Source organism: Podarcis erhardii, assembly GCF_964252035.2.
Source record: "Podarcis erhardii genome assembly, chromosome: 3".
Lineage (NCBI taxonomy): Eukaryota > Metazoa > Chordata > Lepidosauria > Squamata > Lacertidae > Podarcis > Podarcis erhardii.
The window spans coordinates 74,602,603-74,615,574 of record NC_138507.1 but is presented as its reverse complement, the minus strand read 5'-3'; the positions used below and the strand labels follow the sequence as shown (position 1 = coordinate 74,615,574).

Here is a 12,972-nt window from a genome sequence, read left to right as displayed (position 1 = left end):
GAATACTTGTGAGCAGCCCCAACACAGAACACTATCGGAGCACATAGCTTTACAGACCAAATGGACAATATGCTTTGATAGTGATGTGTAAGTCAAACAATGCCAACAATAATAATGTGTAGCTAGTTGGGCTGTGTCTATTCAGTGCTTCAGGCTGTATATGGGCTTAAGCTTTGAAGAGCTAACCCAACAGATGCATTGGTTCACCTGTTTATTTTGGCTTATTTTTTGGCTCCCTAATGTATCTGCAAATTCCAGCAGGCTTTTACATGTGAACAAGACCGTTCAGGGCACCTCTATGATTCTTCTGATTTGCAGCTGACGACAGTGAAGAAGGCTGGTCACCCTGGTCTGAATGGACAGAATGCTCTGTCACTTGTGGATCTGGAACCCAGCAACGAGGAAGGTCATGCGATGTCACCAGCAATACTTGCCGAGGGCCCTCCATTCAAACAAGAACCTGTTCCCTCGGGAAATGCGACAATCGCAGTGAGTGTTTGTAATGTCAAGCTTTTATCTTTGTAATTTCTCCTTTGCTTCTCAAACAAGCAAATGCTACTCTCCTGGAATCAATCTTGTATGCAAAAGAAACACACCCACACATGAAAGAACTTGTGTGACATTTTTTTTAGATTCATCAGATGTTTAGATGTGACCTGAACTACTCTCCTTACCCACAAGGCAAAGAGGTAGATAATAGATAATTGACAGGTGAGGACACCTCTCTTTGTGTCCCACATAGGACTATCCAGCTATGGTTAGCACATGGGGGCAGTAAACATATGGCCACTTTGACACTGATAGACATGGCTTAAAGTTGGTGTGGACTGTCAGATAATCACAGCTGCCAGTGGTATTTGTACTGCAGATACAGTTTTCCTTACGTTGCTAGGCATTAAAGGGGAATTTCCATTAGAGCCTTTGAGGATTTAGGGACAGGGCCTTGAACTGTGATTCTTTTTCTCTCCTTGATTAGTACGGCAAGATGGCGGCTGGAGCCACTGGTCCCCTTGGTCTTCCTGTTCTGTGACCTGCGGGGTAGGCAACATAACTCGCATACGTCTCTGCAATTCCCCCATCCCACAGATGGGTGGGAAAGGCTGCAAAGGAAGCGGAAGGGAAACAAAAGAATGTGAAGGAGTCCCATGTCCGAGTAAGTGTTTTGGTTTGCATTCAGCCTCTGATAAGGCTGCAGTCTAGATGTCAACATTACTTAAGCTGAAATAACCTAACCTATACATTTGGGATCAGTAACTGGGGCTCTGTTAGACTGAATCCACATCTACTTGGCCCTTCAGATAAAGTGATAAAAAGTATGCATGCCATAAAGGAATCTATGGCAGTAGAACTTTCTGGCACACTATTTTAGAGGGTCTGCCTTGAACGGGCAACTTTTTACTCACTTTTCAGAGAACCCCTTCTGGAAAGCTGGTTGCTGTGCAAGGCAATAAATAAATTATGTAACAGGTGGTGTGGGTGGCATCACTCATCTGACCTCTGGTCTACCAGGAGGTAGAGGGGGAAAGCATGAGTTGGCATGGTGGAAATGCACCAGTGAGAACACCAGATCAACTCATTCTACTGCCTCCAATTCCTGATAAGAGGTAGTGATGCAGAAGTCAGGTGACTGATGGTGCTCCACCACATGGTCCACTACTGAATAGAATATCATAACATTCTACTAGACTTAGGCTGCATTTCTGTGCACATTTATGAGGCAGTACGTCACACTGAATTCAATGGAACTCACCTATGTAGGGGTCCACTATTTGCTCAGAGGTTTCCTAGGTTTATATTGGATAGTGTAGATGTTCTATAATTGATGTTCTATAATGGAAGCCTAACATTACAGTATTCTCATTATTTGAGTTTAACATCTACATGAAAAGCATGTTCTCGCTGGAGAGTGTAGTCTACAGTTTCATATGTAACCAGTAATGAAATTCAAATAGAAGAACCTCAGTCTTATATCATGAAATTTGCATCTTCCTATTATGTTTATTTCAATGAAAATGGGCTGAAACTGCTATAGCCTGAGGATGTGCAATGTTTTCATAAACTGATATCTACCTTTCAACTACTAATTGCTTCTTCACAACCTATTTGTTGATCATTCTTCCTGATTTGTCTGCCTACAGTTTTCAGGGAGGTTAGACAATGTCAGCTTTATGGTGAGCATTCATTCTGACTAGGAGGCTATATAACAACATCTTCCAGATCTTTCCTCCATCAATTTCTGTACTGCAAAATGTATTGGGGTTTTTTTTTTGGGGGGGGGGGTTGGATGCGAGGGTAAAGCAGATTTGTTGTGCAAGAGCATCCAATCTTCTTTGATTGTGCAATCTGAATTTGCCAGGGTGCATCTGAATCCCACTTGCAAAATCACACCCAGTCTTTTCTATGAAAATGACATAATTCAGATTTGTTGCATGTATTTGTATATATGCATGGGCAAAGTCATGTGGAGAGAAACCTGGGGTAGATTACTATGTGGGCAAAAATATGCATTCTTTCTTGCACTGCATTTTCCTTCCGGAGTGCCAGTTGTCTTATTGGATTCAGGGGAGTGAAGAGGCTGCCATCTACAACCCTTTTGTTTTAACAAAACAAATTCCTTCCTTTTGTTTTAGTTGCCCCATTGAAGTGAATGGGGTACTTCTGAGGAGGAGGATTGTGGATTATGGCCAAAACAGAATTTGCAGTTTGAGCAGATTTGCAATTTGAGCAGATTCTTTTCAGTTTCCTTGACTAGACCAGAAAGACAATTTGTATTCATCATACTGGTGAAGTGGCCAGGTGAAATAACTTCTTGACATCACTGAATGACACCACTCTGTGTGGTCAGTGTGTTGTTTTCTTAACTGTACTGTGCTTGCCCATGCTAATTTTTCCTGTTGCCTGTCCTACTCCAGTCAATGGTCGATGGAGCCCTTGGTCTCCTTGGTCTGCATGCACTGTTACCTGTGGCGGAGGCATTCGGGAAAGATCTCGTCTCTGCAACAGCCCAGAGCCTCAGTATGGTGGAAAGGCATGTATGGGAGATGTCATACAGCATGATATGTGCAACAAACAGGATTGTCCAATAGGTGAGTGTGGAATGTGCTGGATAGTTAGCTGTGTTCTAAACAAAGATACCTAAGTATACTTCATGCCTCACATGGGATCTGGTACTCCAAACCATTCTGCTAGACCAGCCTACGATTGTTGGAGCAGAAACTACACAGTGGCAGAACATAGGATTTGTATGCAGCAGGCTTTGGGCTGGGTTCAGCTAATGGGTCCTGCCTGTGGAAGCTCACACAAGGACTTGCCAGCACAATGGGGCTTTCTCCCCACTCCCACTGATTGGCTTGGTATGTGTGTGTCAGAAGAACGCCAAGAACAGTGCACAGGGGAAGGAGAGGAGAGATTGCTCCTCTAGCACAAGCCTGACAGAACAATTTCCTTAATGCTATATTGAATTCCTTCTCTGAGATTCAGTCACTTCCATCTCCAGTTAGAAGGATCTTGGCTGAGAGTGCTAAGAAAGGCACCTGCCTGAAACTGGAGAGTGGCTTCCAGTCTGGAGTAGACATTTTGAGCTGGCAGTTTCAGACATACTCCATCCTTACTGCTGTGCCTTCGTATACAACTTGTCCTTTTGGCATCGTCGATCTGGGACTGGTATAAAATATATTTGTAGTAAATTTTAATACAGTTGCTTCGAAGTGGGTTGGGAGATTTAATATAGAAATGATGTAAAGCTGTTTTTCTTCCTCTGTATTCAGATAAGGAGATTGGCTTAGTACTGGCACAATTAATGCTCTTTCCCCTTGCTTTGGCAGATGGATGTTTGTCAAACCCTTGCTTTCCTGGAGCAGAATGCAACAGCTTCCCAGATGGTTCTTGGTCCTGTGGTGCATGTCCTGCTGGTTACCTTGGAAACGGAACAGTCTGCGAAGACCTTGATGAGGTAGACACAGTTTTGGTTCATACAGAAATGCCGTTTTGACCCCACCCAATGGAAACACTTAGCCAACTTCGTTGGAGGTTCCTCAGTGATATAACTCAATACTTCTTTCTGGTTGTATGTGTGTGTCTTTGTTTTTTGTAGTGTGCAGTAGTGCCAGACGTTTGCTTTAAGTTAAATCAGAACCACCGTTGTGTAAACACCAATCCTGGATTCCATTGCTTGCCATGCCCTCCTCGCTACAAAGGAAGTCAGCCTTATGGGGTGGGCCTAGAGGCTGCCAAGAAAGAAAAACAAGTAAGTGCTGTTGAAAGAAGGCCAGTAACGGGATGGAAAATGTGATACATCTGCTATAAAAGTATGGCACAAAGAGGGTGATGAAGTATCAGTCCTGAAGACTTCATTGTCTTGGAGCATCTCGAAATGAGCAAGAGTGCAGCTTGCATGTTTAATAATGTACTCCTTAGATTGGAAACCTGGCATTCAAAACCACTCCAAACTTTTTAATAAATTGATCTCAAAAGTCATTTCTTTATATTAAAAAAAAAAAAAATTAGGGCCAATTGAAAACGGCCAAGAAGGTGTAACAGTGCATAAGAGGCGAGGGATTAATTCTTCACATAGCACAGGATGTAATGATGGCTGCTAACTTGGATGATTTTAAAATGGGATTAGAGAAATCTATGGAAAGGCTACTAGTTGTGATAGCTATACATTATCCCCAGTAACAAAGGCAATATGCCTCTCTGACTGAACACAAACAGGGAGAGTGCTCTCGCGCTCATGTTCTGTTTCTGGGCTTCTCATGCTCATCTTGTGAGAACAAAATACTGGAGCAGATGGGTCTATGGCCTGATCCAGAAAGCCTGTTCTTATGTTAGCCCTTCAGCCACAGGTTCTTCACTAACATATTCTTAATGCATTGCACTTGAGAACCAGCACAATTAATATAAGGGATTGTTTGACACACTCTGTATGAAATAGGTCACTTTGGGGAGATCTTTATTCAGTGAACACGAGAAAATGCAACTAAATTAGATTTGATAAAAAGAAATTCCCCACCCTCATTTTAAAATAGTTTCATTGGGTTTTACTCAGTCCCTTCATAGTTCTCCATGTTCTGGCTGACACGGTTTGTGAAGTCTAAATGTGAAACATCCGTTAATGTTAAACTACTCTAGCAAAGCTGTCAATCAAAACAATAGCAATACAGAAGTACCAGTCACGACTTGTGGAAAAGAAATCACAGTCCATTAGGCTGTCTCTCTATGTAAAAACAAAAACAAAAACCCAAAGGCAGCTAAATAGCTGGTTTGGTGCTACATCCTGAAACTGCTGCAAAGGAAATGGGTGGGGTTGATTTACGTTAGTTAATGACATCCAGAATCAGCAAATGTAAGAGAATTTTTGTGAATTCTGCTTAAGGCGACTCTTTAGTTAAATAAAGCATTATTCATAATTACTGCATTGACAAACGTGTGCAGCTAATTAGCTCAGTCAGCAAGGAAATGTTCCTTGAGGCTCTGCCCAGGATTTTAATAAAAGGTTGTTAAATCTGGGCCCAGCTAAAGGATGTGTGGCTCAAAGCTCAACAATATTATGGGAAACTAAAACTGCTGTTTATCTACTCTTCTGAATAATCAGATATTTTGGATGCTTCATGTGTCATTTGAGGGTAGTGTGTTGCCTGCTTGACTATCGGTACTGAAAACTGTTTAAAACAAGGCATTTGAAAAACAGACATTTTGGGCCAACTTAGTTGAATTCAAATTTGGCTTTGAATGGTTTTTCCAGCACTATGTGGAACTGAGTAGGTCTTGCCATCCTAAGCATCTCTTCTCACCCACAATTCTCACCCACAGATACTGTTGTGGTCCCAGCCATTCCAGGCAGGTTTTCCTGGTCCCAGCCACCATATATTGTCCTGTTCCTAAAGTCACCTGTACTGCAGAAAGTATCCTGCAAATTCTTTTCAAGTATTGTAACTTGCTATGATGAGGATGACATCAAAGCAAATATATAATAAACAAGTTCATGTCCCTGTAGCTCATAATAAATTTATTTAGAGAAAATAAAATGGGATACCTTGCATCAAAGCATCACTGTCTCCTCCTCCAATTTAGCTGGGTCTGGTGCTGCAGTTATTTAGCTTAATTTAGCCCCAGACCCTTATGCCCCTACAGAAGCATGGTCTGAATGATTATGATTTGCTTTTTCAGGTATGTGAACCTGCCAATCCTTGCAAAGACAAGACACACAACTGTCACAGGTCGGCCGAGTGCATCTACCTTGGGCATTTCAGTGATCCCATGTACAAGTGTGAATGTAGGACAGGCTATGCTGGTGATGGATTCATTTGTGGTGAAGATTCTGATCTGGATGGATGGCCAAATCATAACTTGGTCTGTGCTGCCAATGCAACTTATCACTGCATAAAAGTAAGTAAGAAGCAATGGAAACACCATAAATGTCTCAATGAAGGGCAGTTGATGAAGGGCAAGTCTAGTGATAGCCTCCGGTGACCATCATTTTCTGAATGATTTGTTAAGCCACTGTTGAAATAAATATTTTTCCAAGGTTAGTAGGTCTCTCAGTTTAGAGAATCTGTCCATTTTGGGCTCCTAGTCTACCAAAATTATATTCCTCTTATGATCCACCAAAAAGATATGACTGGATAGACATGTCAGAATTGGGATCATTCCACTGAAATAGTTGAATGCACAATGTATTGTTGTTAGAATTAGAATTTATATACTGCCCTATACCTGGAGGTCTCGGGGCAGCCCATTGCTTCATGCAAGGGCAGTGCTTCTGTCACCTTGCTACACCATCCTTTCATCACAAAATACGGCTTAGTCAAGTTACTGATAACATACCCTCTCAACAGGTTAACCAAATAAACCAGTGAAAAGCAGACGAGTAAGTGCTGAAGATACCCTTTATCAAACCAATACAGTCAAAAACAATACAGCACCAAAGTATATCACACCCCAACAGCAAGTGAATTGAAACAAACCAGAATTTTGTGCCTTAATTTAAACTTACTTTAAACTGCGAGAAATGCTTGTAACTTGAAGCTGAATGTGACTTTATAAGCCTGGGGGATGGATCTAGTAATGGATTTCTCTTTTCCTGCTTTTCCATGAACAGGGAGGGAGTATTAAATGTTCCTTGAGCATACAATTGAGATGTCAAATTCTTTCTGCCCTGGCTAATGTCTGCTCATTTGTTAATGTCACCAACTCAGCATATATGGTTCATTCTTTCTTTCTTTTTGGTTCCTGTCACCAGGACGTACTTCATTTGATTCAAGAAGAATCAAGAACTGCTTTCATTAAAAGACAAAAAACAAAACTCAAACATGCGGAATTCATTTAGGGGAGGTTCTTCCCAAAAGCCAAACCCATTATTTTTGTAGTACATATGTTGATTTAATAAAGGTTAAATGCTTTCCTTTAAAGCAATCTAGCAAAAATATAAGGTGGTAACCATCATCGGATATCATTCCACTTTAGCAATATAATCCAACACAAACCAAAGACTGCCTAAAAGTGTGTGAAAATTAATTGAATACATATGCATGTTGACTTTAGAAAAGACTTCAAAATTCCCGTTTTGAATTTGCCCAGTGTCGTATTTTAGTCTCCGGAGAGGCATACAAACATTTAGTCAGAGTTTGGCATTATTATCAATTTGTGAAATAGAAGCGTGTGTCAATCTGGGGTTGTCTGTTTTTACAGGATAACTGTCCTCTTCTGCCTAATTCTGGACAAGAAGACTTCGATAAAGATGGAAAGGGAGACGCCTGTGATGAGGATGATGATAACGATGGTGTTGAGGATGATAAAGTAAGCTTGTTTTCATTAACCCATCTTCTCCTTTCAGAGGAAATAAATATGGACACCATTAAGAAGTTGTTGGTATATTTGCTGCATTCTCATTTCTCTACGTCTGTTGTCAGATATCAGAATTTAAACTGTACCATTTGGGATACCACTATTGCTTACAGATGTCACTGATCATTACTTGTTCCACATTTCAGACCAACAGAAATTCTCAAAGAATGGCACACTCTATGGGATTTTTACAGCTGTTTTGTTGGCTTGTCGTATTCATATGGGGAAAGGTTGAAAGACATTGAGTCTAGCAGAGTGTGTGAGAGAGTGATAGTCTTACATATGCCTCATTTGATGCTAATTTACTATTATTAGCAGTATTTACATGAAACCCTTGGGAACCCCAGTAGGTATATGCTATTTGATTTACAGAAAGGGAAAAGGTTGATTGGAAATATAATGGTCTCTGAGCTATGCTTACACATCTTTTCTTTAATCTTTTCCCTTTTTTAGGACAACTGCCCCCTGATTTTTAATCCCCGTCAATTTGATTATGACAAGGACGAAGTTGGTGACCGCTGTGATAATTGCCCCTATGTGCACAATCCTGCTCAGATTGACACCGATAATAATGGAGAGGGTGATGCATGTGCGGTGGATATTGATGGCGATGGTAAATTCTTATTCATTCTCATATATTTTGTTTCTGTTCAACGTGGGAGAAACTGGTTCAAAATAAGCTATTGCTGAGGGGGGCAGGAGAAGAGAAGAGGAAAGCAAGCATTTTCAACCACCAGTTATGTTTATGAAGGATTTCTTAATCAAACGAAATCTTAGTGGTGTACCTAAAACTTATGGTTTGGTGCGGTTTAATGGGCAAATAATTTCATGGTAAAGTTTTTGCCATTTCCTCAAACCAGTTCTGGAACAGAATGGACTATTTGCATAGTCTCTCTGACAAGTCTTTAATGATCTTATAACGGGAAAGGTACTCTTTAAGAACCCAGGTCCCATTTTTAAGAATATAACATTCACTTGATATAATAATTTCAGAAGTAATGAAAATTATGGCCCAGCAATACCCATATTCTTTCTAATTATTTATGCTGTCAAATATGCTCACATGAAGAGCCACACTTGAATCAGCAGCCAAATCAAATGTCTTCACCCAATGTGTTTGCCAAAACGCCTTAGGAGAAAAAAGGAAATTTCTTTTGGATGCTAGAATAATAAGGATCCCAAGTTACATTTTTGGCTCAGGAAGGAGGAAAAAACCAACAGTGACATTTCAGGTTATTAAACTGGCAAACCTGACCTGAACAGTAGCCCAGTACTGAAAAAACCTACCAACCTAAATATCTTTGGTGTTTTTGGAATGCCTCTAGGCTTGTGGTTTTTGGCATGACTTGGAAGCAGAAGCTTCAGTGTCCTTAGAGGGACGTTGCTGCTGCATTTCCTGGCAGATGAATCCCAGTTTTCAGCACTGGAGAAAAAAACCTGTTAAGCCTCAGATTTGATTCAATAAATGTGTAAAGTGTTGGGTGTGTGTATCAGTAGATATCTAAAACCCTTGAAGGTTTTCCATAGTATGGAGTTTCCATTAACACTCGTGGTTATTTATTTAGACATATCTAAATATCAAAGGCAGCTTACAATCAAAATATATATCATTGCAATAAAAATAAAAATATATAAACCAGTATTCCTGGAAAGGGTTTTCTTCTCATCTCCTCCAAATATTGTAAGAATCAGCAAAAACTTTTATTACTAAAAAATAAATGAAATCTGAAATCTAAAACAAACTGCATAAACCTCAGGTCAGCTCAGGGGATACATTTCATAGTAAATTTTATAGTATTGATTTAGGACATTTGTTGACCGCCTAATCAACAGATTCCTCTGGACTGTTTACACAGAGTTCAAACAATAAAAATATTCTAGGGGACTGCACAAACCACAAGATTTGGATCAGACCTCATTTTGCTGCTTCAGGAAATTGTTTGCCTTGGTCCAAGTTGTTTCATAAGCTGCCCATCAGAGTATTGCTCTCTCCCAATCACTATTGGATAAAATCTGAAAAGTTGGACTGCCCTATCTTGAAAGGTCTGGATGAATCGACTACCTTCAATTGAGAATGGAAGCTCATAGGTCATCAATTGATTTGTCACAAAATAGAGTGGTTTTGTTCTTACCTTCTCACTGTCACCAGAAAATGTGTCAGGCAAATCTTTTATGTGACCAAGAGTTGGGCAGAGAGGGGTCACCACAGAGCTGAATTAGGGAAAGAGCCATCCTAAAAGTATTTCACCAACCATGGGACCAGCTAGTACAACCCTACAGACTTTATAGTATTTATAGCCTTGTATAAAAGGGGTTGTAACTTAGGGAAGGCACAGCAAGACAAGCGCACCCCAGTTAACAAGCAAAGGACAAAGCAGTAGTGCTATCAGTTCAAGATATAATGTGTGCCACCTAGCATGGAGAGACCAGGCTTAAATACAAAAGCTCACTGGGTGACCATGGTCCCATCATTGTCTCTTGGACACACTTAGTTTCCAGTGAGAATGAAATGGGGAAAATTCTCATTCATGGTTGTGCTAGTTTCTTGGAAACCAGTGCATGTTGCTTGATGCAAGTGGAATCTGAACGCTTTTGTTTGAATTGCTTTTTTCCCATCCTGGCAGATGTTTTCAATGAACGTGATAACTGCCCATATGTCTACAACACAGACCAGAGAGATACAGATGGAGATGGAGTTGGTGATCACTGCGATAACTGCCCACTGGTGCACAATCCTGATCAGGTAAGTAGCATATACATGGGGGGGGGGGGGCTGTATGGATGTGAAGAACCTCTGCCTTCACCCTTGTAGAGGTACCACTACACCGTACTATGTACTATTAACACAGGCTGCCTTTTGCCTGCTTTGAGGGATATTTCAGCAAGGCTTGTTGTTCCTTTCTCCCCTTTTCAAGATCTAAATTCATACCTGGTTGGATTTAGGGGTAAACAAGGTTTTTGTTATTGCAGAGATACTCAGTGTTCCAATTATATGCTTTTGGGGGTAGATTGTTTCAAGATGCAGGAAAGCTAAAATAAAGAAGAGCTTTTGCTCATGAATAGTCTTCCATCCCTCTTCCTAACAGGGAGTCTTCTAGTTTGAGTTCATACATGCATCCAGCAACCACCCTGTGAGGTGATGACTTGTATGTGTGACATCATACATCCAACACCACATGTGGAGATTCCACTCCCAGCCTGCAATATTTTCAATGGAGGCAGCTCACACATTCAGTTCCAAGTCATCCACCACCAGAATCCTGTGCATGTCAACTCAGAAAATCTGACTCTCAGTTTCACCCCAGGAACATCTCCTGCTATTTTCTCAATTAAAGGTAAAAAAAGGACCCCTGGACGGTTAAGTCCAGTCAAACTTGACTATGGGGTATGGTGCTCATCTCGCTTCAGGCTGAGGGAGCCAGCATTTGTCCACAGACAGCTTTCAGGGTCATGTGGCCAGCATGACTAAACCACTTCTGGTGCAATGGAATACTACGACGGAAACCAGAGTACACAGAAATGCCGTTTGCTTTCCTGCCACAGTGGTACCAATTTATGTACTTGAAGTGGTGTGCTTTCGAAGTGCTAGGTTGGCAGGAGCTGAGACAGAGCAACGGGAGCTCACCCTGTCACGGGGATTCAAACTGTCAACCTTCTAATCAGCAAGCCCAAGAGGTTCAGTGGTTTAGACCACAGTGTCACCCATTTCCCTTTCTCAATTAAGCCCCAATATATACAAGAGATCACCCCTTTCTGATTGTCACTAGTTTCTCGCCAGGTTGGTTCTGATGAAGGAGAAGGTGGGGAGCACATGAGATTTATGTGTGAAACAAACTGTGCGCCTCTGGGAGAGATTATGTATATGTATGTGCTTTTTTATTTGGCCCACCAGGCACTTTAAAATGGGTAACACAACTCCCAGACCACAATGGGCTTTCCAGCTCTGCATTTCAGAAATGCTACGTTCTAGACTTACTTGTAATTCTATTCAGGAAGTGGGAGGGGAAACCACCCAGTTTACGTAGAATTAATATGGTTCTGTTCAGTCACAGGGCACATGTTTATATTAAAGGCAAATGTTGGTGGCAAACTGCATGGTTTGAGGTAAATTGAATGCCCAGGTTATTTTAAAAAAGAAAGAGTTCAGCTTTTCAAGTTTTCAAAGCTCTGACACAACAGCTTTGCCTTTGATTTGGATGAATGGTCTGGAATTTCTAATTGCGCAAAGTTATTGCCGTTGGCTTCTCGGGGCATATATATACATAAAAACCCTGAAAGCAGCTGAGGTCAATAGCAGTCACTCATAACATAAGAATGCTGCCTAGGCAAGAGAAGTTTCTCACGAGAGCAGCGCCACTTTTCTCATCTGCAAAATCTTACAAAGGGGCCTAAGGCTAGAACTGAGATCTGTTGAGGACGTCAAAGGTCTTCCTGTGTGTTGGCACCAATTTCATTCATTAAAATGCCTGCATTGCATTTTCATCTTGCACTCTTCTTAACAGATACTTTGGGGGCAGATGCCAAATGCTTACAGTGTGAAAACAGATGCAAAAGAGAGAGAAAAGACCACGATTCTGAAGAATTAATGTTATGTTGGAAAAAGTGTATGAGTTAAAGATCAGTTAGAAAACATCTCTTCAAGCATACCGCCACCTACCCTGATAATCTACTTTTTCAGCTTAGCCAGCCTCTGTTCTATGCAAGAAATCACATAGAAACCATGCTTCGCAAACTTCTGATAAATGACACATTTTGTCCTTCCATTAAAATTGGAGGGATCCTATGGGCTTGCATCTGTTTGCTTTTAGGACTAAAAAATGTAAAGGTAAAGGGACCCCTGACCATTAGGTTCAGTCGGGACCGACTCTGGGGTTGCGGTGCTCATCTCGCTTTATTGGCGGAGGGAGTCGGAGTACAGCTTCCGGGTCATGTGGCCAGCATGACTAAGCTGCTTCTGGCAAACCAGAGCAGCACACGGAAACGCCATTTACCTTCCCACAGGAGCGGTACCTATTTATCTACTTGCACTTTGACGTGCTTTCGAACTGCTAGGTTGGCAGGAGCAGGGATTGAGCAACGGGAGCTCACCCCGTCGCGGGGATTCGAACCGCCGACCTTCCGACCAGC

General features: G+C 41.3%; 1 protein-coding gene across 1 annotated transcript in view; it reads left to right on the top strand.

Moving 5' to 3' along the window:
• Positions 1–12,972, top strand: part of THBS2 (thrombospondin 2) — a 46,015-nt gene that overhangs the window by 17,457 nt on the left and 15,586 nt on the right. The window contains exons 8-16 of the mRNA XM_081855807.1: positions 319–489; positions 977–1,153; positions 2,913–3,086; positions 3,825–3,952; positions 4,094–4,246; positions 6,169–6,387; positions 7,690–7,797; positions 8,299–8,458; positions 10,470–10,588. Of these exons, the coding sequence (XP_081711933.1) occupies positions 319–489; positions 977–1,153; positions 2,913–3,086; positions 3,825–3,952; positions 4,094–4,246; positions 6,169–6,387; positions 7,690–7,797; positions 8,299–8,458; positions 10,470–10,588 (1,409 nt within the window). The remainder of the gene's footprint in view (positions 1–318; positions 490–976; positions 1,154–2,912; positions 3,087–3,824; positions 3,953–4,093; positions 4,247–6,168; positions 6,388–7,689; positions 7,798–8,298; positions 8,459–10,469; positions 10,589–12,972) is intronic.